The sequence below is a fragment of the Macrotis lagotis genome, chromosome 3 (assembly GCF_037893015.1).
Source record: "Macrotis lagotis isolate mMagLag1 chromosome 3, bilby.v1.9.chrom.fasta, whole genome shotgun sequence".
In the NCBI taxonomy this organism is placed as follows: Eukaryota; Metazoa; Chordata; class Mammalia; order Peramelemorphia; family Peramelidae; genus Macrotis; species Macrotis lagotis.
The window spans coordinates 259,636,447-259,663,345 of NC_133660.1; the positions used below are offsets into that span (position 1 = coordinate 259,636,447).

Sequence of the window (26,899 nt, forward strand, 5' to 3'; positions counted from 1 at the left end):
ATGGAGGGAATAGAAGATTGGGAGTTAAAAAGAGAAAATATCAGTTTCTAGCTTTGTAATGGCATCTACTATGACTTGGGGAAGGAGGCTTCTTTCTCTGGTCTTTTGGTCCCTGCACTATAAAATTTGAAATGGGTCACGTCTCAACAGAGTTCACTCACTCTCTCTCTCTCTCTCTCTCTCTCTCTCTCTCTCTCTCTCTCTTTCTCTCTCTGTTTCTGTGTCTCTGTCTGTCTCTCTATCTCTGTCTCTGTCTTTCTGTCTCTCTTTCTCTCTCTCTCTCTCTCTCTCTCTCTCTCTCTCTCTCTCTCTCTCTCTCTGCCCTTTCTGTTTCTGTCTCGCCTCTCTCTTTCTCTCTGTCTCAGTCTATCTCTGTCTCTCTGTCTTTCTCTGTGTGTCTCTCTCTGTCTCTGTGACTCTCTCTCTCTGTCTCTCTGTCTTTCTCTCTCTGTGTCTTTGTCTGTCTGTCTCTCTCTCTCTCTGTATCTGTCTTTCTGTCTCTCCATCTCTGTCTCTGTCTCTGTCTCTGTCTCTCTCTCTCTCTCTCTCCCTTTCTTTCTATCTCTCTGTCTGTCTGTCTGTATCTGCCTCTTGCTCCTTGGAAGAGAGGTGGTAGTTGAACCTAAGCATAACAACAAACACAATAAAGTCATCTTTCTTTGGAATAAATGAGTCATAAAGACAAAAAAATTAGAGCTGGGAAGGACCTCAGAACATCACACATATTATAACCAGAAGGCACCGCATCTAGTCCCAGGTCTTATTTTACAGGAGCAGAAATGGGTATTCCTGATCGGGCAGAGCCAGGATTAGAATTTATTGAACTGAAATCTCTTAAAATCAAATTCAATGCTTTTTAAAAATAATCTTTGTGATCCCAGTGCTCAGCCCAATGTGTTACACACAGTGAGTACATTAAATGGCAAATGGATGAATGAATCTTCATCTCTTGATTTCTAGCCCAATAGTCATTGTATTTGGCAGTCTATAGAGGAGGGGCTAACAGAACAAGTGAATAGCCTGAATGAGATAACACTTTATTACTTCAAAGTCTGGTGATAGTATAATTGAGACATAATTCAGTGAAAAGAAGTATATATGAATCATCATTTGTGACTAGAACATTATGTCTAAAAATATAAGTGGTTTTGTTGATTGGAACCAGTTATAGATTCTCATTCCAAGTAAACTATTCCTATGTATTTATAAAATGGGGATCAGAGCATCTCCCTTTTCAATCTTGAACTGTTATGGGGATTAAATGATATAAGATATGAAAAGTTCTTTGCAAACCAAAGAGTTCCAAAAATGCTAGCCATAATTATCCTTTGTTATTAATTAATTAATTATATTATTATTGTGATTTTTGCATCCTACTCCAAAGACAGGCTTTTATGAGTAACGGATTTTAACAAATCGCATTTATGTTTTTTCTAATAAACATTTTCTTGAAAACAACTCTAGGAGATAGGTAGCACAAGATTATCTTCACTTTATAGATGAGGAAACTGAAATTCAAAGGTTGTGTTTTAACTATGGTCACAAAACTTACAAGAGTTGGTAGACCAAGCAGCTGCCTCCATGATATAATTGAAAGGCCATTGAATAGATTGCTCTGGCCCAAAACATGATACCCCTTTTCTATAGTGGTGCCTGAAATTTCACCATTAGGGATTTATTCCTTTGAGTCCATAGAGAAGTGCCATGTATTAATTTGTACTAATCACAAGCAAAACTTTTCCTAGTAATTATGATAGTCACTTATGAGCTAGACCTACTTCTAACCCAGTTTTGTAGACATTTTTTAGGCTTTTTTTGCAAGGCAATGGGGTTAAGTGGCTTGCCCAAGGCCACACAGCTAGGTAATTATGAAGTGTCGGAGGCTGGATTTGAACTCAGGAACTCCTGACTCCAGGGCCTGTGCTCTATCCACTGCGCCACCTAGCTGCCCCAATCTTGCATATTTCTATAGACAGATGCTGCCCTTTCCTTTCTTTTCTTTCTTTTTTTCTGTGTCTGTGTGGGGCAATCTGGTTAAATGACTTGCCCAAGGCCACACAGCTAGTAAGTATCTGAAGCCAAATTTGAACTCAGGTCCCACTGACTGCAGAACCAGAGCTCTATCCACTTCTTCACCTAGCTGCCCTACCCTTTATTTTCAAACATATCTCCAAGTTTTAAGCCGAGTCTACAGAACATGGAAGGTATGTGATAAACGTATATGTGGTTTCAAACTGGAGATAGCTATATAGGCTTCAGCGAATGAAGCTATCTAGTAATTTTAATCTTCATTTTCCATTCTCCAGGCACACAGGCACCAACAATATCCCCCATAGATCACTGTCAATGTCTCAAGGGCAAGGGCTTAGAAATTGTAAATAACCCAGTTGGATATACTTTCTGGTAAAGCAAAAGAGCATTTATCCTTATGAACATAAATAGTCAATTCTTTCCCAAATATCACTTGCCCTTTTAAAAATAATGGGCAGATCTACACACAAGAACTGTTTGGAGCCCCCGTTTGCTCTCCTTTCCCTTTGCCACAAACCAGGGATGAGCCATTCAGTCAAAGGGGAGAAAACAGTTTCAGGGACACAATGGCTCTTCTTCAGCACACATGTCAATAGTGAGACTAAATTGATCTGTATAAGGCAGCAGATTATGGGTTGGGGATGATACTCTGGACCTGCTCACCGGGAAAATGAGGGCTAGAATTCTCTTTGGAGAGCAGAAGATGAGGGCCTAAAAACCACTCATTATAATTAATTCTGGCATCAGTGGACCTTTGTTAACCAAAACTATCCTGTCCCTGAGGAAAGAAGTAGTCTCAGAGCTGAGGGCCAGGATGGAAAACAGGAGGACAATTATTATACAGATCTGTAGAATCTTTTTTTTAAAATTTCATTTCTCTATGAGGGATGGGGGTGAATTGGGGAGATGGGCAGGGAAACAACTCCCTTTGGTCTTGGGTAATTGAGTACTCCACCAAGAATTACTATTGAACTCATTAGCTATGTGACCTTGGACAACCTTAGACAACATTCTCAGGCCTCAGTGATCTCATCTATGCAAAGATGGCATTGGACTCAGTATCTTCTGGCATCTCTTTGAGGTCCAACGCTATAATCTGATGCCTCTATGTCATTTTCTCTTTCTGGGCCTCAGTTTTATAATCTGTAAAATGGCACTGCAAAAACCATTTTCCTTTAGCTTAGGTTTGACAATGTTACAAACTTCTCCAGCAAATTTCTGTTGCATCTAGGATCAAGTCTAAAACCCTCCATTTATCTTTTAAAGGTCTTAACTGTAATCTCTCTTTTAGCCATCTTGGACATTATTGCTCCCCTAATCTGGGGTCTTGACAAAGTGACCTTCTCACATGCAGCCCTCTATTCCTACTTGATGCTTTTGAACTGACTGTCCCTCGTGTCTGGAATGCTCCCACTCCCTATCCACACCTCTTCCTTCCAAATTCTACTCAGGGGCTATTTTTTACATGAAACTTTTCATGATTCCTCAATCCATGTTATTCCCTAACTAGCCTGTATTTATTCTCTTTATTTTATTCTGTCTCTACTTAACTTGACCCCGAATAGATTGTAAGCTCTTTGAGGATAGGATTGATTTCATTTTTTAATACCCATCCCCTCATATAGGGCAGGCGTATAGTAGGCATTTAACTCCTTGGTGATGTTTTGGGTTTTTTTTTAGGGTTTTTTGGGGGGGTTAAGTGGCTTGCCCAAGGCCATACAGCTAGGTAATTATTAAATGTCTGAGACTGCATTTGAACCCAGGTACTCCTGATTTCAGGGTTGGTGCTTTATCCACTGACCCACCTAGCCGCCCCTCCTTGGTGATGCTTTGATTGATGATGTGCATATAAATGAAATCATGGATCTTTGAATGGTTCAAATTTTTGCAGAAGTTATTCTGTTAGAAATGCTAACAGATAATAATGTCTGCCTGTTCAGAAGCATTCACGCTATTACTGTGAATTTGTGTTCTTCTGAGGAGTTCTGATTAGGCTCAGAAGGTTCTGAATGGATTGTTTTGATGTGTAACTGTTGGTTGAATTCCAGTCCTTCTCAAAAAATGAATACCTGGAGCTTCAGCTTCATCTGGGAGAGTGAACAACCAGTCTCCCAGATCCAGAGAGTCCCTTATTTGCTAAACAATATTGTTGAGACTGAGTTGACCACTATTTTATGGGGTTTTTAAGTGGATCATGAACATGGCAGACAAAATCTTCCATCTTAATGCTTGGAGCAGGTATGACTGCTGTCCATCCAACCAGACAGCAAAGGTGGTTCCTCCCCCTGATGAGACTAACAGGGCAGTTAGAGATAACTGATATCAAACCCAATGAAGAGCATATGTACAAAGTCCAAGATTGGCATGGTACACCAGTGGCCTGGGCCCCCTGGGAGACAGGATCTCATGGAGAACATGTGTCTCCCTTCCCACTGTGAATTTCTAGACTAGATTTCACAATCATTGGCTCCTATATGCACAAATCCAGTCCAATAAACATTTTTAACTTCATGTCAAATGAAAAGTATTGCATTTAAATTTAAATTGAAAACATTTTAAAATTTTAATTAGAAACAGTCTCTGCCCTAAAGGAGCATACATTCTCCTGCAAACGGTGGAGGCAGAAACATAACATGCGAATGGGTATTTACATGATAATATGGAGAGAATAATAAGATCTGGAATGAAACAGAGAATATTTCCCAAGGAAGAACAAAGACTTGAACCCCTGAGAAAGCTGGGATGCTCAGTGGTAGAGGTGAGGAGAGTTGGCAAAAATGCACAACTGTTCAAAGGGATGGTGTCAAGAAATGGAGTTTGAGGCTTGGGAAGGAATCAGTAGAATCATTTGGCTGGCACATGAAGGGCATGAAGAGAAGTAATATAAGGCAAGACTGGAAAGGGAGGTGTCAAACTGTCATAGGTGAAAATGCAAATAAAATGAAGATTTTACTTATCCTTCAAAGATGGAGATTTAACCTCTGAATTTGAATTTTTTACTTTGTAAAATAAGAAAATAGCACAAGATCAGGGGAGTGTAACCTTTTTTGGTGTCAGAGAAAAGACCTCTTTCTCAAGCAATGTTTTTAAATGCATAAAATAAAATACGTAGGACTTCTAAGGAAAGCAATTACATGAAAATATAATTATTGCCTTATCTCTAAAACATAGATACTAGGTTAGGAAGTTCTGAACTAGATCTCTCTAAAACCTAAAAACATTGAATGTGGAATCACAGGACTGGTTCAGATCCTGGCTTTGCCAATTGCTATAAAATGTTGGACAAGCTTTTTTTTTTTCTTTCTCATTTGCAAAGTGAGGGTGTTGGACTATATGACCTGTAAGACTTCAAAAATCTCCAAATCTGTTATCTCTTTCAACTTTGAAGTGTTTAGGCTCTTTTTACTTTTGTTTCTATTAACTTGCCAGTGGCGTCAGGTATCATCTTAGCTTTTTTGCATATCTCCATTCTTAATTTTACTGGTTGAGTTCCATGATTGATCCCAAGGGACATGAGACAGGAACTGTCTCAGTTTTCTCATACTCAAAACAAGTTCACTCTTTAGTCTCTGAAAGCAGAAATACTGGGTACTTTATCTGCTATCTTTGCAATATGATTGTGTTTTTCCTGGCAAGTCTGCAAAGAAGAATTTTTATCTGTTTCCTTAAGGGGTCAAGTCTCCTTTGGAGAATTCTCCTTTGCTTTGGCATGTTCCTTTTCTCTTAGGTGTGATCCAACATCCTCCAGAAATTCTCTGCTTTCCATCTACCTTTGGCCCAGTCTTGCTTGACTTTTTCCATGAATGATTTGAATGAAAACAAAGAAGGCATGTTTATCAATTCTTCCAGCTGGGAGGGAAAGCTAATGAGTTGGATGACAGCATCAGTATAAAAAAGATTCAGCAAGCTGGAATAATGGAACAACTCTATTTATTCCTACTTCATGTCATCTTATGAAAGTATTTCCTTTTGATTAAAAACATAAACTACTACTACATAAGGGAATGTGGCTAAGTAGGCTTAGGGGCTTAATTCTCCAGGCTACATTATGATGTGATAGCAAAAAAGCCAATTCAATCCTAGTCTATGCTTACTCTGAGACAGTTTCCAGAAACAGGGAGATAATAACTGTTTGTACCCTTTGCACAATAAAAGACAAGGAGTGGGTTCTAAAATCACGTCCTGTGGAAAATGAAAAAGTGGTATGTGTATTTGGAAGAAAGTATTGGGGGGGTAGGGGGACATGATTGATATGTTAAAATAGTTCAGGGCGATTGGAATGAGAGATTAGGATCATAGATTTACAGTCGGAAGTGACCTAGTCCCTCATTTTACAAGAAGAAAAACTGAGGCTGAGAAAAGTTAAGGGTTACATAGCTAGTGAGTTATTGGAGGCAAGATTGGAATTCCTGTCTTCCTAGCTTGAAGACAAATCAGGCAAAAATCCAATTCTCCATGACTTTCACCCATGGCTCCTCATGCTTGGCCCCAAGCTATAAAGAATTAGAATGAATTAGAACTGTCAAAAATACATAATGGATAACCTATATCAGATTACTTGTTATGCTGGGTAGGGGGAGGGAAAGGAGAGATGGAGAAAGCTTGACAAAAAAAGCTATTTTTAAATATAATTGAACAAATAAATAATTATTTGAAGAGGAGAAAAATGTAATGGAATGACTCTAGAATGAGTAAATTTCCTTTCCCTGGATGAAGTTGTGGGGGCCACATTTTTATTTGTTGTTCCAACTAAATATCAGCTCCCTGAAGGCAAGAATTGCTGGATTGTCTTCCTTTGTATCCCTAGTACATAGTAAAATGGCCTACACATGATAGAAACTTTAATAAATGCTTATTGAAACAAATGGAAGAAAGTAAGTTAAAGGTCAACAGTTATCTCAGCTCCATTTGGAAATTATCTTTTTAATCTCGCTCCCAAGTTGATTTGTCTGCCAGCTAGGGTCTCTATGTGGGATTAGGGTTGAAAAGGTTTTCACCCCAACTCCACTCAGCCCTTTGTGATATTGTTAAAGCATATCCTCAAGGATGATTTGAAGGGGGACTGATCAATGATTCATGAATATAAATGAAGTCAAAAATTTTGGATCACAACTCAAATTGCTTCACCTGAGGGAGCCACAGAAAGAGAAATTAGTTCAAAACAGACTTTAAAAGGAATAAGGACTTTGATTATTAGCTGACTAGGTGTGGTTGGCTGGGATTTGTATCCCCCAAGAGTTAAAGTTTCCACTATTGATTTCAACTATAGAGCCAACAGACTGTCATAATCTCTTTGGCTATCATATAAATCAATTTAGTAGTAAATTGAAAAGGTCCATGTAGATAGAGTTGGGGCTAGAAGTTTGTCCAGTTTCACATCAAGCAAAATTGCTGTACTCTTTACATATTTAACCCTAAACTATATGACTGATCATCAGAGATTTCATAAAGGTGACTTTTGCATTGGATAAGATCAGACTAAGGCCCCCTTTTGCCTTTCATCTTCTTCCATTATAATCAGGTGAATCTGCCCTTATATTTCTGGAAGAACCAAATATAAATCAGATGTGAAGCAAGTCACACTTACCACATAATCATGGTCACTAACTTCATAACAATTTCATTCAGGATGTTGAAAAAATCGACCATCAGCTTGGCCTGGTCTCCCATCTTTCCCATGGCAATGCCAAAAGCAATGAAGAAACCTATCAAACCTGTTGAATGAATCACATCACATGAAAGGACATATGACAAAGAAAGCATTTTATCCCTGTTATTGCCACTTCAGATGCTGAAGCAGGGCTAGGATGGAGCCAGCTTTAACCAGATCAGAAGAGGTGAATACTAAATTTTTAATGAGGATATTTACATCTCAAAAACTGGCAAATTCTACGAATCATCACTTGATTTATTGTTTCATTGATTTCAACACTAAAGGTAGAGAAAATATTAATAATGCAAATTAAACTAAAATGTATCATGCATATGTATGTACACATCCATACCTCTATCTCTATCTCTATCTCTGTACCTGTACCTGTACCTGTACCTGTATCTGTATCTGTATCTGTATCTGTATCTGTATCTGTATCTGTATCTGTATCTGTATCTGTATCTGTATCTTTATCTGTATCTATATCTTTATCTATATCTATATCTGTAACACACACACATGTGCATCTGCTGTAAAGAGTCTATTGTGAAAAACCGCTGCTCCAGACAGTCTGTTATCAAACACCCCTGTCTGTAAGGGATGATTTAGTTCAAAACTTGCACGTTAAAGACAAAGTAACCAATGGCCAGAGAGTTTCGGTGGTTTGTTGGGGCTAATTTTATGCCACTCTCCTTCCCATTTTTTCCCATTCCAATCAAAGCAATTAGCTAGTTATTCATTGAATATTCATATATATGCTTCTGACTTTGTGGACCTCAATACCATTCCTCTGCCTGGGTATCATCATTTCACTTCCAACCTTTGCGCTCTCGATTTTTAGATGTGTTTTGTTTATTTTATTTATTGATATCTTTTCATTATGTGTTTATCTTCTTTTTTGATTGATATTTTGTTTCCATTTATATGTTATGAAAACTGTCAACATTTATTCACTTGCATATTTATAATACACATTTTTCTACCACCCTCCTCCCCTTATCAGCAAACAGTCTGGTAATAATTGTACATGTTGTGTGTTTATCTTCTTCCGAGGAAAGTTCTTTGAGGGCAGGAACTGTCTTTATTTTTGCTTATATCTGCATCCTTAGTGATTAGCTAGCATCTGGTTCATAGTACATTCTTTTTTTTTTTTAAGGTTTTTGCTAGTCAAATGGGGTTAAGTGGCTTGCCCAAGGCCACACAGCTGGGTAATTATTAAGTGTCTGAGGTCGCATTTGAACTCAAGTCCTCCTGCCTCCAGGGCCGGTGCTCTATCCACTGTACCACCTAGCCACCCCCTTCATAGTACATTCTTAAGGAAAAGCTAATTTTACTTGGAACTCAAAGTTCTATCTCCCACCACCATGCCTTTCTACCAGTTGGTTGCTATGTCTGCTTGGAATGCTTTCACTTCCTTTTCACCTCTGTCTTTTAGAATCACTAGATTTTTGGAACATAGCTGAGGAACCATTTCTGCATGATAACTTTTTGATATTTCCCTAGTTATTTATCTTCTCTTTTCCTCTCAAAACGATCACTTTGACTATGTTTGATATTTCCTATTCTTCATATGCATTGTATCTCCCCAGTAGAATGCAAGCTCCCTGAGAACAGGACCACCGTCATTTTTATACATTACTCAACACATTGACTGGCACACAACAGGCACTCAATACATATTTATTGAACTGAATTACCTAAGAACCCAAATGTTCTTGGAACCATAAATTTAGAGGTTGGAGGGAATAGCAGCCATGAAATGTAATCTCATTTTAGAGATGAATGAAACTGGGCATAAAGATAGAGACTTTCAAAGAGTCGCTGATTAATAAATGAGAGGGTTTTGAATCCAGACTCTCTGACTCCCAATTCACCTCTCTCTTTTCCTTGTATCACATTGTTTAGAGAATTATAGCTTATGAGTCTATGTTGTTGCTGAACTGCTTCAGTTGTGTCCAATTCTTGGAGACCCCATTTGGGTTTTTTTTTTTAACCAGATACTAGAGTGGTTTGCCATTTCCTTATTCAGTTCATTTTACAGATGAGGACATTGAGGCAAACAGGGCAAAGTGACTTGCCCAGGATCACACATTTAAGAAAGTGTCTGAGGTCAAATTTGAACTCAGAAAGATGAGACTTCCTGACTCCCAGGTCTGAAACTCTCCCTATAGTACCACCTAAACCTATAATAATCATTTAAAAAACTGCATTACATTTCACAATAGAAATGCCTTTTCCCTGGATAGCTATACTTCTCCTTAACATTTTCCATATGAGCAAGATTGGGATGTAAACCACTATCAGAATTGTTAAGCAGCTGAGTTCATTTTCCTTGAAATCTGAAGGTTAGCTAGACCCTTTTCTTCTCCTCCCTGCCTATGAAATAATTTGTAATAGAAATCCATATAATCATGGCTTAATCAAGGAAAGGTTTGTTGGGACTTGGGGGTTAGATTGCAAATGTTAAAACCTGCCCTGCAGTATGGGAGAGTAGTGGGGAGCCAGCCAACAGATGTTCTCAATGAAGTCATATGACATCATTGGAGTGGAGCCAAACAGGACCTTAGAGATCATTTAGGCCCACCCTTTCATTTTACACCCAAATAACTGAGGTCAAGAGAGCTCAGGGGAAGGCTAGGATCAAAACTCTAGAGCTAGAAAGATCTCAAAAAACATTTAGGCCAAATTCCTTCATTTTATAGATGAATAAACTGAGGCTGGGGAGGCACAGCAATTTGTCCAAAGTTTCACATTGTAGAGCTGACTTTAGATTTGACTCTTCCAGCTTCAAATTCCGGGTAATGTGTCTACCATTTCTGTTGTTGAACACTATTCCAAGACCATGATTTTCTTTAGCTTCTTATAAGGGCATCCTGTGGTATCTCTGGCTATCTCAAAACCTGATGTGGAATTATTAATAAAATCCATTTTCATTCTTCTTTTGATACTAGCTCAAGCCTCATTGTGAAATTAAACAAATATTACTAAAGAATTCAAGGCTGTCTTTGGTCTACATATACAAATCAGTTTGTATAGATTTTAAACAAAAGTTTTCCTTCCTTCCTTCCTTCCTTCCTTCCCCCCTCCTTCCTCCCTTCCTCCCTTCCCTCCCTCCCTCCCTCCCTCCCTCCTTCCTTCCTTCCTTCCTTCCTCCCTCCCTCCCTCCCTCCCTCCCTCCCTTCCTTCCTTCCTTCCTTCCTTCCTTCCTTCCTTCCTTCCTTTCTTCCTTCCTCTCTCCATTTCTTTCTTCCCTTCCTTCCTTCTTCCCTTTCCTAAATAAGAAAATAATTGGCTTGACTCCATTTTTTTTCATGTTTTGACTGGTTGGTTGAGGTTTATGTATATATAACAGTTTTGCTCTCAGGTAACTTGGATTAATATCATTTCTCTAATACTAGTTCTCTGCCCCTAACCCTCCACTCTTCTTTTTTCCACCATCATCACCATTTCCATCATATCATACATGGAACAATCTCAATTGCCTTGGCATCTCTTAACATTGTTGGGGGATAAGAAATTTCTCATAAAGAGTAAAACACAAGTGCTTTAGGACACAAGCATAACCCAATGCTTACATTTGCTAACTTGATCATTAACAATTCTTATGGGGTACCCTGGCAGTAGAGCTAACTGAGTGCCTCCAAGCCACCAGGAGAGAGTGACTGGCCTAGTAAAGTTCTAGACTTTGCAAATTTGTAAACTTCCCATCAAACAGATTTCAAAACAGATATGTCCAGATGTAGGATTAGGAAGCATCAAGCCCAGATAATTTCAGACGTCATCAAGAGAGGCCTTGTGCCCAAGCTTATGTCCTCTGACCTGGCAAGATCCCAACCAGAGGACCAGGTTGAGTTCTGAGAGCCATTTTAGGTTATAAGTAAGCTGGAGAGCATACTGAACAACAGGATGGCGAATGGCTCAAGATCATTCCCATAGGGGAGAAGCAGATGAAGGAACACATGATGTTAAACCTAGAGAGTAGAAGACCTAGTGAAGGAGTTTCTAACTTTTTGTGTGTCACGAACCCCAATGACAATGCACCCTCTCTCAGAATAATCTTTTGAAACATTTGAAAGAAATGTGAAATTCCAGTAAGAGGTTGGAGAAAGTAAAGACATCACTCTGCTCCCCTTCCAGCTTTAGAGACCCTCTTCAATCTACTCTACCCAGGTTAAGAGCTCTCCACTTAGGAGGACATGAGGGCTACTGCCAAGAGTTCAAAGGGATGCAATAAGAAAGAAGGATGTGACTTTTTTCTTTTGGACCCCACAAAGGAGGAGGAGGAGTAATGGGTAGAAATTGCAAAGAAGAAAATTTAGGCTTGGCAAAAGGAAAAAATAAGTGGAGTGGATTGCTTCAGGAGGTAATAGAGATCTGTGGGCAATGTTTGGCTCCCACTTGTTGGTAATGGCACAGCATAGTGAAAAGAGGACTGAATTTGAAGTCAGAGCACTTGGGTTCAAATCCTGGCTCTTCTATGCTTAAGTAGGGTGGCTTTGGGTACATCACTTATATGTCTCTGACCTCAGTTTCCTCACTTGTTAAATGAGAAGATTGGACAAGATGACTTCCAAGTTCTACAGGGGGAATATGGGTTGGCTTGTGAGCTTTCTCTCAACTGTGAGAATCTGCAATAGCTTTGGAAGAAAACACTGTGGGAAAAATGTTGGGTTTATTCATATTGGAAATCCCAGCAGAAGTCTTCTTCAACTCCCCAGGGGAAAGTGAAATCAAAGGTCAGAGATTCCCTCTTCAGGAATGGTAGGAAGCTTGGGCACCTTTTAGTTCTCAGAGGTGATTTGTGGGATCTTTGGTGGCTGATCTATAGAGAAGTTTGAGGTAAAAAGAGTGGGTGCTCAAGAACCAGGATTCTACCTCCTTTATTGTGGGGACTTACCCTGGGATCTTTCCCAGTCTAAAAAAGAGCAAAAGAAGGAAGAAGAGAACAGGAGAAGAGGAGGGGAGAGGAGGAGAGAGGAGGGGGGAGAGGAGGAGGAAGAGGAGGGGGAGAGGAGAGGAGGGAAGGGGAGAGAAGGGAAGGGGAGGGGAGGGGAGAGGAGGAGAGAGAGGAGAGAAGGGGAGAGGATCGGAGAGGAAAGGAGGGGAAGGGGGAGAGGAGGGGGAGAGGAGGGGAGAGAAGGGAGGAAGGGGGGAGAGGAGAGGAGGGAAGGGGAGAGGAGGGGAGAGGAAGGGAGAGAGGAGAGGAGGAAGAGAAGAGAGGAGAGGAAAAGCATGTGGCAATCTTCCAAAGACAGGGCTAGGAAAGAACCGGGCTTTCTCCTGGGATTTCTAAATGGGAAATCTCTCAGGAGGCTGCTTGTGGTTTTCCCCAAGTTTTACACTGCCCTTGGAAAATAATCCAAAGCTTCTCATTTCCCTCTGTAAACATGGCATAATCCACTGGTCTCCTCTGTATGGGGGCCTGACTGATTTGAGCAATTCATCTCCAGATCTGACCCGAGGGCCAAGTCTTATGTGAATGAACTTGTGTTGCAACTCAACAGGCCCCCTCAAGGTCAGGTGGCTTCCCAGAAACTGCAGGGTTGGATGACAGCTCTGGAAACCTCTTGGGTGATTCATTCCCAAGGCTTGACCCCTTTCTCCATAAGACTGCATCTCCTCTGGGCTGTGTGGAAAACTGTTTGGGGCATTCTTGCAAATGGCCGAGTATTTCACAGAGTAGGGGCGTCCTGGTTCCACAGAGAATGGCCCGAGAAGGGCATGGAGACCCCAGCTGGGGAGCAGACCAGCTGTTTGATGGTGGGGACATAGATGTTGCTGGTCAAATGTCCTTGCCAATAGAGGAAAATTTCATCCTCTCCTCCTATTTGCTTTTATTTGTGGTCAATATTATTTATGGGGTAGAAAGAGCTCAGGGTTTGGAACCAACAACCTAGGTTTGAATCCAAACTTTCCATTGTTAACTGTGTGGCCTCAGATAAATCACTACATTGTTCTATGTTTCAGCTGCCCTGATTTGTCAAATAAGGGGGTTGGGGTAGATGAACTTTTAGGTCCCATCCAGTTCAGAATCCTATTATTCTTCCTGTTTGCCTCAGTTTCCTCTACGACTAAATGGCTAATAAGTTGTTGTGAGGATCAAATAAGACAATATTTGTAAAGCATTGGACACAGTGCCTGGCTCATCCTTCCTTCTCATTGTAGCAGGTCCTGTTTCTAGAATACTTGGTTTTCTAACTTTCCTAATTTCTTTGCATCTTAGTTTCCTCCTATAAAATGGGATAAAGCTTTTAGGAAAGTTAGAAAACTTAAAGTATTCTAGAAGCAGGACCTGTTACAATGAGAAGGAAGGATGAGCCAGGCACTGTGTCCAATGCTTTACAAATATTGTCTTATTTGATCCTCACAACAACTTATTAGCCATTTAGTCGTAGAGGAAACTGAGGCAAACAGGAAGGACTTACCCTAGGTAAGTCTCAATCTCTCTGTAGCTCTGTGAAATGGGTTTAATAGCAACTTTGGGTTGTTGTGAAGATCAAATAAGGTCACCTAAGTAAAGTGCTTTGCTACCCTTAAAAAGTAAAATAAACAGGAAGAATAGATGGCAGAAGCAGATACTGAACCAGAGGGATGACTGGACAAAGAATGAAATAATCCCTTCCTGCAAGAAGCCTCCCAAGGACCTACATGGCAAATCTTATTATTTACCATATTAAGTATTATTTTTCCCATTTCTATAAAATAGAAAGTAAGCTGAGGCTTAGGGGCAAATGGTGATTTGCCCAAATTCCCAAAGCCAGGAAATGTTAGAGGCAGGATTTGAACCCAGGTTTTCCTATCTCTAAGTCTAATATGTTATAGTCATCATCACACTGGCTTCCCTTTCCTCTTCCTGTTGAAAAAGTCAATTTAATAAAGCCACAATATTGGAGGGATGCAAATAGAAAAGGCCAAGGGCTCCCAAAGAATCCAAACCTTCTCCAAAAGTCCTAAAAATCAGGCTATGGTTCTGGGAAAGGTACAATATTATAATCAGTATAATCAACATAATGTGTAAGCCATGTCATCATTCCTTTGATGCCATGGTCTTCTTTGCTTACAAAGGACAACAAAGGTGGCCAAGCAAGAAAATAGTCATATAATATTAGGGGGAAGGGGATTCCTACCTAAGACATTCATCCCATCCTTAAACTCCAAGCCTTTCTTAATAATCAGCTGTGTTTCCTCAGGGACCTCCGTTTTACTGTCATTCAGCAGGGAGATGATGGAGCTGGTGGCATTAGCTTCATCACTGGCCTTGGGGGCAGCCATCACTTTCTTGGTCACTGTTTGGATCTGAGGGAATGAAAAAAAGAAAAAGATAATTGTAAACCCTAAGGAGGTTCATTTCACAAGTTTTGTAAAGAAAACCAAGTAACTTCCCCACCCTCCCTCCTCCTCCTCATAGTATGGGAGAGGGATTGCACTAGAGCTTCTCAATGTTTTTTTGTCATGGATCCTGGTGACGATCTGTAGAAACCTTTGGGATCCTCTTCAGAATAATGATTTTAAATGTTTAGAATGCATAAGATTTCAAAGGGAACCAATTATTCTGAAATACAATTATCAAGAGCTTTTGAAAAAAACACAGGTTTGTGGATTCTGGGGCAAGAATTTCTGGATAATGTGGAGATCGTGACCATCAGATGTTCACCATCAATGTTTCCCTTACACACACACACACACACACACACACACACACACACACACACAATCATACACACACACACACACACACACACACACACACACACACACACATATATATATATATATATATATATATATATATATATACATTCTGTTATTACAGCTACCAAGGCTAGTTCTGAATCTTCCCCTTCTCCTGCCAACTAGATATAAGATGGAAAACTGCTTTCTTAACTGGATTGGATCCATTTTCCCAGGCTTCTCAGTGAGCTGCTCCCAGTGCTCCCACTAAAAGGTGGTGTCCAGTTCCACATTCCTTAAGTATCCCTCCTGTTACTCCAGGAAAGGGTCAGATCCTGCCACTGATCCTTACTAGTTGGGGGAATATGAGCAAATCACCAGTTTCCCTAACCCTTAGCTCTCTTATCTATAAAATTATACTTTGTTGTCATTACAGAGTCAGTTGTGTTTGACTTTTCACATCCCCATTTGGGATTTTCTTGGCAAAGAAATTTGATATTTTCTTTTCCAGTTCATTTTACAGATAAGGAAACTAAGGCAAACAGGGTGAGGTCACTTGCCTGGGGTCACAGAGCTAGGAAGTGTCTGAGGCTGGATTTGAACTCAGGTCTTCCCCAAAACAGGTTCACTTTTCTATCCATTAAGCCACCTAGCAAGTCAAAGTGCTTACCTCAAAGTCATTATTATGACACCAGCTCTAGAGAACTCTCTTGAGAAATTCCTATGGTTTAAGTCTTAATTATAGTTTAGTTTGTGATCAACATGTATGGGCCCTTCTTGATATTAGGTACAATAGAGAAAAGAAGTAAAAGAAGTGAGAACAATGTTAGAGGGAAACTGAGAAACCAAATAAGGACAAACTCCAAGTTTAGCCTAGCATACAGTCGCCGCTTAATAAATGTTTATTGCATCATATCAGACGTCATCTTGAGATGAGAGATTCCCTTCCCTGAAACCATTCTGGCTTCCTGTTGAGTTTGCCTCTAGAACTGAATCAGCTTTAGGGGATTTCTCCCTCTGAAGGTTCTCCAATCTTTGCCTCAGCTTGGGGTCTCTGAGATGAGGCAGCAAACATTTCAATGTCCCTCCAGACACACCACTGTACCAAGAAGATGCCCTCTGCTAGAATCCAATAACTTCACGTGTGCCCTTACCTCCACCCTTCCAATCCATCTTCAACCCTTGGGACTTGTATTCCAAGGAATACAAAAATTGCCAAGCATGTCCTGCTCCTTCCCTAGGGGACACTATAAGACTTGAGACCTTTTATTTAAGTGATCGTGTATATTGGGATCCTGACCTCAGAAGAGGGTTCCAGTGATGCAGAGGTCAATGGGGTTAATCCTCTAACTTATAAGGTGGAACAGTCCTCTTTCATACTAGCCAGCTATTTTGCAAACACAGGCCACAGGTCAAAAGGGAGACCGGGGTCCAAGACAGTGTTTATGTCAAAACAAAAACACCTTCTTTCCCATCCCACACTCCCTTACTGGGAAAAGCACCAAACAAGTCAAAGTTTATGCCTGACTAAGAGTGGGTGATGAGTGTCTCCTTCATGCCGTAGGATATCCCAGAATAAGGATAGGAGTTAGTGTGAAGAGGAGGAGAACCCAGACATGTCCTTGTCTACTCCTTCCCCTGCCTCCACAACCGGCTGCCCCATCCAGTTCCAGGCACCACCATCCCAGGGCCCATTTAATCTGCAAAAGACCTAAGAATGGCTCTGGCAAGCCAAGAAGCCTTGGTAGGGTAAACCAAGCTATATGGCTGCCCACTAATTGCCTGGCTCTGCCTGTTTTTGCCCAGAAAGATAAACCTGCCTGAGTTGAGGGGGATTGACTGGAATCCCTCTGACACACTCCGTATTGTGGCTACCAACAAAGTGATGGGCACTTGAAAATATCTCCGCTCAGATGACAGTGCTTCTGTGGGCAATCAAATAAAAAAGATCAGAGATCTACAGCTGGGAGGGACCTCAGAGGACTTCTAACTCAATTGCCCATTTTACAGATGAGAAAATTGAAGGTAGGGTGGTGAAGGTCACATAGAGTACTCTTAAAAGTTTGCAAAGTGCTTTATTGTATATATGTATACATACATATTAAGTCACTTGAGCCTCATGGCAACCCTGTAAAATAGGCGCCTCAGATATCCACATTTTACAGATAAGGAAATTCAAGGTCAGACACATAAAGTGTCTTTTGCCAGTCACACAGCTAGGTGAGCATCAGAGGCAAGATTTGAACTCAGGTCTTCCTCCCAGTTCAGCATTCCAGACACTCTCATATTCTACTTTTCATTGAAAGGGTATTGAAGGAAAAAAGTGCCTACAGTTGGTACAGAACATGGGACCATCATGACCTTTAGAAGAGGAGATTGGGGAGCTCATAGGGAAGTGACCAGTGGGTCAAGAAAAGGAAAGGAGGGAGGGTTGGAGGGAAGGAAGGGGACAGAGACAGAGACAGACAGAGAGAAGGGAGAGACAGAGCAAGACAGAGAGAGAAAGAAACAAAAAGAGTCAGAGAAACAGAGAGACAGAGACAAGGAGACAGAGTCAATGAGCAAAGAAACACAAAGAGAGACAGGGAGAGTTAGTTATCAAATATATATATATATATATATATACACACACACACACAAAACACATATATGGAGACAGACAAAGACAGAGAGACAGACAAAGAGACAGAGATAGACAGGGAGACAGAGACAATCATGAAAAAGAGCATAAGAAATAGAGACAGAGACAGAGAGACGGACAATCACAGAAAGAGCACAAGAAATAGAAAGATAGAGACAGACAGACAGACAGAGAGACAGAGACAGACAGGGAAACAGAGACAATCACAGAAAGAACACAAGAAACAGAAAGGAAACCCAGCCAACCAGCCAGTCAGAGAGAGAGAGAGAGAGAGAGAGAGAGAGAGAGAGAGAGAGACAGAGAAACAGAGAGAGAGTCAGAGATAGAGTGACAAAGAGAGAGAGAGTCAGAGAGAGACAGAGTCAGACAGACAGACAGACAGAGACAGAGATGGAGGGAGAGAGGGAGAGGAAGTGCAACATAGATCATCCCTTGATTTTTCCTTATCAGAACCCCAGAGACAACTTCTCTTTACCTACGAAGGTCAAAGTCTTTGGGGAAAAGCAGTACTTTCAGGTACCTGCTGGAAGCATGCTTGGACGAGGTTTTCAGGGAATAGGTTTCGGATAAGGTCAAGAAAGGCATCCAAGCTGGATACTTCATCATTCTTCTTTCCGGGTCCCAGCTGCTTCTTCAGTTTAGGGTTCCCTGGGTGGATGGCTAAGACCAAAATGACTCCTAGGATGGCAGCAATGATGGTGGTAGACATATAGTAGACCATGGCTCTTGTCCCCAGTCGGCCACTGGCTTTAGCATCTAAGCCGGATAGGCCTAGAGAAAAACAAGAAATAGAGTTAGAGAACTGCAACCTAATCTATCTCTAGTTATCTGTCCTTGACTATGACATTTCCCAAGAGTAGACAGTGATCATTTGTATATGAATCAAGTCTGGGAGGAAAAATGAATGCTTTGGATCACAGAGACAGAATTAAAAAAAGATTTTGGCAGAATAATGGATTTAATCAAAGTGAAATTTAGCACCCAAACTATATCAAGTCCTCCTCTAGAGACCAACCCCAGAAATACAAGATGGGGAAGATGGCTCCACAAAAGTTCACGTGAAAAAGATCTGGAGTTCTAAGAGGACTATGTTTACTATGCATCAACAGTCTTACCTGGAAGCTACAAAAGCTACTATGGTTTTAGTCTTCATTAAGGGGTATCAGATTTAAGGCTGGGAGGCCCTAGTGCAGTTATACCCTTCCTTCCTTCCCTATTCAGAAAGCACTGGTAGCATTGTTTTTAGGAATGGTATCGACAGTAGTGGAGCTACTAAGGAAGGGAATCCATGATGGTGAAGGACCTTAAGACCATGCCATATGAGATCCAGTTGTATGATGGAGGTAGGTGTAGCTGGGAGAGATTGAGAGAGAACACAAGTTCTGTTCAAGTATCTGAAGATAGATGTCTGGTGGAATTTGGATTACCCTCAAAACGGGAGGTCAGGAGCAATCGTACCAATTGGAGCTGTACAAAATTAGAATGAGCTCAGCAGTTAGTAGGCAGAATCTTGTTGGAAGTCTTTGAGAGGCTCTAGATGCTTTCTTCCCAGAGGAGAGTCCTCTACAGGTATGGTTTGGGACAGGTGTACTCTATGAACCCACCTGTGATGCAGACATCTTTCTTCTGGGTATGACTTCACTAGTTGCACAATTTGACCTATAGCTCTGAGATGTCCCATTTCACAGAACCACTGAATGCAGTGGATCAGCCAAGTGATGTGGCTAGAATAGAGTCCCTGGCTACCATAAAGAAGACTTGAGCTCAAATGCATCCTCAGATAGTTGTATGACCCTGAGCAGATCACTTCACCCTGTTTATCTCAGTTTCCTCATTTGTCAAATGAACTGGAGAAGGGAATGGCAAACCACTCCAGTATCTTTGCCAAGAGAACCTCAAATGGGGTCATGAAAGTTGGACACAACTGAAAGGACAATACAATAAACTGAACATAGGACCCAGTGGTCCCCTATTCTCACTCATTCATTACACAGATGAGGAAATCAAGACCCAGAACATGGGAACGTCCAGTCTCTTATAACCCATGTCTTGAGATTGGTAGGATGAGAGAGCATCTTTCTAGTTGATCCAATATTCATGAATCTGAGATTTTCTTTCAGATTTCTCCTTTCATTTTTTGCTACTTGATTCAGTTTTCACCTGTGTTGGCAAATTGGCTTGTCTATCCTTCTATCTGAGGGAAGTCAGGTTGGGAGTTCAAACTATGACTCTGGAACTTTTACCTGTGTGACTTTGGGCAAATCATATCATCTGCCTGGGATTCAGTTTCTTCATCTATAAAATGAGGGGACTGGAGGTCCCTTCCATCTCTAAATCAGATTTCTATGTTAGTGTAAGATTTGAAAAATATTTACAAATACTATCCCACTTGATCCTCCCGATAAACTCTTGGAGGTAATAATAATGATAATAATAATAATAATAATTAACATTTATGGAATGCTTATGGTGAATGCTAAGTACTTTATAATTAGTATCTCATTTAATCCTCACAGCAATCTTGGTGCTATTATGACCTTCATTTTATAGACGAGGAAATTGAGGTAGATAGAAGTTAAGTGACTTTCCCAGGGTCACACTGCTACTAAGTGTCAAGAGGCCAGATTTGACGTTAAGTGCTTCTGACTGGAGGCCCAGCACTCTGTCCACCAAACCATCTAGATCTTTGATCATGTGAACTGCAATTGGGAGCAAGTGATGTTATTTTTATTTCCTAAATGAAGCAATGATCATCCAGTAGGGCAGATCCTTGTCCGCCACCTACTCAGACCAGATCTGTTTCCCTGACAAAGATAGTCAATATAAGAGAAACATTATTTTTTTAAATTTTTTTAACCTTATTTATTTAAGGCAGTGGGGTTGAGTGACTTGCCCAAGGTCACACAACTGGATAATTTTTAAGTGTCTGAGGTCAAATTTGAATTCAGGTCCTCCTGACTCTGGGGCTGGTACTCTATCTACTATGCCATCTAGCTGCCCCTTAAAAGAAACATTATTAACTGGCCGGTTACAACATTTGAATTAAATTCAGATCTTCAGCTGGTGATAAATGAGTGACTGGACCAGAACTAGAGTCCACGTGTCTGTCTCCCAGATTTATATCCCAGTCATCTCACCTGTAATTAAGCTGGAGATGATTAAAGGGAGAATGAGCATCTTTAACATCCTCATTAGGATATCTCCCGGGAATGCTATTAACATGACCACATCAGGATGGATGGGGGATGCCAAACGAAGAAGACCTCCACATACAGCTCCCAGGATGACACCTGCAAGGAAAAAGGAAGAAGAAATGAAAAAAGCTTTTATTCCCCCAAAGATTGCATTGCAAAATGTCCTGGTTCTCCTTCATCTTGCCTTGTTGTGATGGAGAGGACAGTATGTACAACCAAAACCCCAGGAGGAAACCTGCCTCATTAGTGCTTGTGGTCCAAAAGAAGCCAAATTCTCTTGTTTTAATCACTCTGGAAACCAAGGTTGAGAGAATCATGCAGAGTGTGTTCAAAAAGTATTTCTGCTAAGCAGTTATTATTCATAAATCCCAGAGATTGGAGGAGAGACAAATGCAGCTGTCATCTCCACCTCCACCATCCACCTCAAAGCAAAGAGAGGGAGCTGGGGAAACAAAAGGGAAATTATTTTTATTATTTCTCCATATTTTAACCATGTAGCAGTAAAGGCTGGGTTATAAGGAGTTGTAAAACACTGTCTCCGGAATTAGAGGACCTGAGTCTGAATCCCATGTTCAATATTTAAGAGCTGCGAGTTCCTTGGCAATCTGCTTCCCTCAGTTTCCTCCTTGTACAATGAAGGGATTGCACTAGATGATCTGAAGTCCTTCCCTACATCTCTGATCTTATGCTGATGATCTTTATAGATACTTTTTGAGTATTTTTAAATTTGCAAAGTAAGTTGCAAACATGATCTCATTTGAGATCACACACACACACACACACACACACGTGTGTGTACATGCTTATATTAATATTGCTTCCAAACCACCAAACCACACTGGTTCAAAAAAAAGATCATACTTTCTTCTTCATGGCCTTCTGAGGTAGAATATTCATCTATGTAGAAATGCATGTGTTTGTGTGCATATATGCTTGGCTATATGAATTCGCACAAACTTATAGAGGGAAAGAAAGAGACAGACATAAGGAGAGAGAGAAATAGAAAGAAGGCAAGAAAGGAAGGCATGTATAATAAAGAGGGAGGGGTCATAATTATGATTTCATTGCTATAAGGAGCTTCTTAAATGGAAATGCCCTCCATCAACCAAAACCAATATGACCCAGTAAGTACTTATTAAATTCTGACTGTATACAAGATACTATTCAAGAGACTGAGAATACAAGGCAAATGGAGAATTGTTTCTCCTCTCAAGGAACACTTATAATTGAAATTCATTTTCCCAATGAAGAAATTGAGGTCCAAAGAACTGAAGTTGCCTATCTATGGCAAATAGGTGGCATTTAAACCCATATCCTGGGACTCCAAAGTTGGGGTTTGACTTTCCACTGTGCTGCTTTCTTGATATCATGGGATGAAGTGGTATATAGCATGTGAAAAGATAATCACCAAGGTGATTATTTGAAGGAGGGAGCACTCATGGGAACGGGATCAGACAGAGTTTTCTATGGGTTCTGGAGCTGAGTCCTGAAGGAATCAAAGGGATCTCAGAGGTGCAGTGAATGTGGACATCCTGGACTGAGGCAGATCAGCAGCTGGGCAGTAATTTAGCCTCTTGGAGAAAACTTACTCAGGGTCACACCCCCACTATGTGCAAGGGACAGGCTTGAACCCAGCTCCTGCAGATTCCCCTCTTTCCACTATGTCCTGTTCTCTCTCCCTCTTTTACATCAAACCAGATTTTGTGAGTACCTGTTTGTGACTGGTGGGGTTGGGGAAAATGAATTTTGTTTATAAATTATTAAGTTGTTATTTTGGAAATAATTTGGGGGTGCCGGCATATTATGAGCCACACTTAGACATTTGGAAATAGGACTTCCCACAAACATCCAGTTAACCACCTAACATCAGAAACCACAAGAGTAGTCTGGCTGCTCTCCATGGTCAAAAAGCTCCGGCAGCAACCTCAAGAGAGGAGGTCCTAACACATTGACTTTAGAAAGGAGTTCCAAGGGGGCAGCTAGGTGGCACAGTGGATAAAGCACCGGCCTTGGATTCAGGAGTACCTGGGTTCAAATCTGGTCTCAGACACTTAATAATTACCTAGCTGTGTGGCCTTGGGCAAACCACTTAACCCCATTTGCCTTGCAAAAAAAAAAAAACCTAAAAAAAATAAGAAAGGAGTTCCAAGTCTACTGGTGATGTCCAGAACCTGAGAGGTAGAGGGAGCAGACATTCAAAGACCTTTAATTATATTCTCTTCCCTAGTCCCTTTCAATCTGAAAACTGGAAAATCCCACTTGTTCAGAGATGCAGGTAGTCCTCAGTGACCCATGATAAATCCACCCACGGGGACAAATCCAATGTCATCGTACTGAGTGAACTCATCAGAGAAAGTTGAATAGCTGTTCCCCAAACTCCTGGCCAAGGTGGCCCAGAGTAGCTGAGCTTCAGGAGGGCCAAGGAACAGATGGATGTGTTGGGCAGAACTTCCTAAGGTGGGAAATGAAACAGATGGAGAAGTTATACAAGGGCTTATTCTGGGGGACAGCAAGCATCAGCAGCCAGTGGGAGCTGATATAAGGCCATTTGCCCTGAGGTTCTCAATCCATGTTGACTAATCAAGTCCTGGTCTCCTTCTTTCTTTCTTTTTTGTTTTCATGAGGCAACAGGGTTAAGTTACTTGCCGAAGGTCACACAGCTAGTAAGTATCAAGTATCTGAGGCCACATTTGAACTCAGTCCACTGGGCCATCTAGCTGCCCCATTAATAGACTCAATGGAAAAGAACCAATTTTCATACATTTAGAGTTGGAAGGGACTTCAAAAGCCATCTAATCCAACCTCCTTATTTTACAAATGAAGAAACTGAGGCCAAGAGACAAAAAATTGATTGCTTATGGATCATACAACCAGTAAGTTATGGGATTGAATTTGGACCCAAAGGAGCTGAGAGATGGTCAAGTCCAAACCCCTCATTTTATAGATGAGGTAACTGAAACCTGGGAAGAATAAATAGTACCTTGTTCAAAGTCTCATAGGTGGTAGTCAAAAAAGGGAAGTGACCCTAAGTCCACAGATTCACTTTATCCAATTAAGACTTGACTTTGCTGCTCTAATCATCTAGTTTCCACCTGGTTACCTGAAGAGGGATAGATGGTTGTTTCAAAGGTGCATCTTCCTCAATGGGTTAGTCCCCATTTGGTAAGATGACAAGCTTATTCATGTTCATATCCTGTTTGCAGAAGGGTAGAGAGGACTTTGGCATCTCTCCCAGGGAATACCAGTATCTTTCAACAGTGGGCTTCTGCTGTTTCTCTGAGGTTTGCTGATTATTTTTAAAAAATAATTTGTGGAAGGAGCCAAAAGAATCTCATTATGAATGGATACATATTGGTATTTCAATATAGCTAGTTCTCTGCTAGCTGAAAAACTGGAAGTTGGACTTCATGATCTTGATATCTTAAGTTTTATTTTACTTCGAAAAGTAATATGTATTTTAGTCAAGTAAAAGTCTCATTACATTAGAATAGTCATCAAAGGGAATTACCTTTGCCATCTAGGTTTTGCTTCTTAATATCAGCACTACTCTATGACCATCAAGAAGATGTGATTTAACCCACTGCAAAAATGAACCCACAAATGATTACAATGAATTATGCCAGCTTCTTACCAAGCATTTCACATATTAAATTCCATGAATATTATTTAGATTTTTTTATTCAAGTCTTGGTTTTTCTTTTTTTGGACTTGGTTTAATACATTTAATACATTACATAATGCTTCTATTAAGGTTGTAAGAGAAAATTAAACTACAAAGGAATCTCCTTTTTTTTTTTTTTTTTTAGTTTTTGCAAGGCAATGGGGTTAAGTGGCTTGTCCAAGTCCACACAACTAGGTAATTATTAAGTGTCTGAGACCAGATTTGAACTCAGGTCCTCCTGACTCCAGGGCCGGTGCTCTATCCACTGCACCACCTAGCCGCCCCCAAAGGAATCTTTCTAAGCTACAGAATCAATGACAGTATTTTGAATTGTTCCAAAAGGACATTGGGTGACCATCCCTAATTTAGAGAGGAGCCATGGCTAAGAATAACTGTATGGTGAAAATATATGGCTACATATTGGTATTTCAATGAGTCAGTGATTTCATGGAGGTGGACACTTCCTCCAACAGGAAGAAATAGTGGCCCTTTTTTGACTGCCAAACCATTGGATTCTTGTCTACACCCTTCTAGGATGCTTCCATGAGGCATCAGGGACAGGGACCTGACATGCTAGGGAATAGACTTGCATATTTGGACATGGTGTAGATAGCAATGGAGTACATGGGACTATGCATTGATTGTTCCTTCTTCTTGTTTATGCAACTGGGCTGCCTCTTTTTACTCCTAACCATTCACTTCTGGGGTGACATTTCTTCTTCTCTCTCTCTTGCACAATTCTTGATGGGGAACAACATACAGGGCCTATTCCTGATTATCACATGCCTTTCCAGTACCCTTTGGGTGGCTCAAAATTTTAAAACATGTGCATAATATAATATGATTTCAGCATTTCAGGAAATGCCACATATGGAGAATTAAAGAGATTTGAGAGGAAATGTTTTTGAAATAATGATACAGGATGAAGAAAGAATTATCATAACAGAAAAAGACACAGTAATAACAGACAAAATATACATACACATAAACACACACAAAGGAACGTACAAACCCAATATAAACAAATAGCAACACATGAAAAGAATTTATAATAGGAAAAAAATTAGATGGCAACAAGAAAACAGATGAGATGCTTTTGTCATTTTTTTAATGTTAATGAACACTTTATAAAAATTGTAAGATGTCAACCAGGTAGGAGAACAAAATAACTGCCAGTTTGGAAGTGAGCAGACATATTTTGGGTCAGGTGAAACCTTTCATACCCCTGAAATCAGATCAAGTAGAAAATGTCTTCTTCATCTTTTGGCACAGGCAGCCCCATTCCCTAGGGAGAAATCTGAAGCATGAACAGATGGGACGTAGGAGCCGCCAGAGACTCACATCAATTCATTTTGAGTCAATCCAACAAGACTGAATAAAAGGACTACTCTATATGCCAATCTTTATTTTAGGGATAAAAATAAAATATTTAGGGATAAAAATAAAAGGCAAATACCCCTTATTCTCCAGGAATTGTGCCATCCCTGGGGAAAGGAAAAGAAAAATGAATCTCTACCTGTCCTCATGAAATTTATATTATACTGTACCCCTTAGAGCTAGAACCTCTAACTTGGAATCTGGAACTTAGGATTAGATGCATCTATGTGTATGTATATATAAATATATTATATATATATATATCAAATATATATTCACATTGTATGTATACACATGGACATATATATCTGTATATAGTGGTATATGTGTGCATTTATAATATTATATAATATGTGATCACACTTCATTACTATATATCATATGATTATTTTATTGCCTTTTATTATTAAATTATTAATTATATTATTATATAATATAACATCCTATTATTATATCACATAAATATTAATTCAGTGTTATGATTCATGATATATCATATATTATCATAAATATTTCATTGATACCCGATATACATTTATATATAAACATACATTTCTGTATCTATAGTCAAATTTATAGACTTCTCAGAATAATTTTTTTAAATTTCTAAAATAAAATACAGAAGATAGCAACATAAATGAATTATATTGAAATACTATTACCAATGTATG

General features: G+C 40.1%; 1 protein-coding gene across 3 annotated transcripts in view; it reads right to left on the bottom strand.

Moving 5' to 3' along the window:
- The window catches only part of SLC1A2 (solute carrier family 1 member 2), a 149,274-nt gene that overhangs the window by 41,027 nt on the left and 81,348 nt on the right, over positions 1 to 26,899 (bottom strand). For all 3 annotated transcript variants that reach the window (XM_074230479.1, XM_074230478.1, XM_074230480.1), the window contains exons 3-6: positions 21,134 to 21,286; positions 18,517 to 18,767; positions 14,812 to 14,980; positions 7,619 to 7,745 (exon numbers count right to left, since the gene is read on the bottom strand). In XM_074230479.1, coding sequence (XP_074086580.1) covers positions 7,619 to 7,745; positions 14,812 to 14,980; positions 18,517 to 18,767; positions 21,134 to 21,286 — 700 coding nt within the window. The remainder of the gene's footprint in view (positions 1 to 7,618; positions 7,746 to 14,811; positions 14,981 to 18,516; positions 18,768 to 21,133; positions 21,287 to 26,899) is intronic.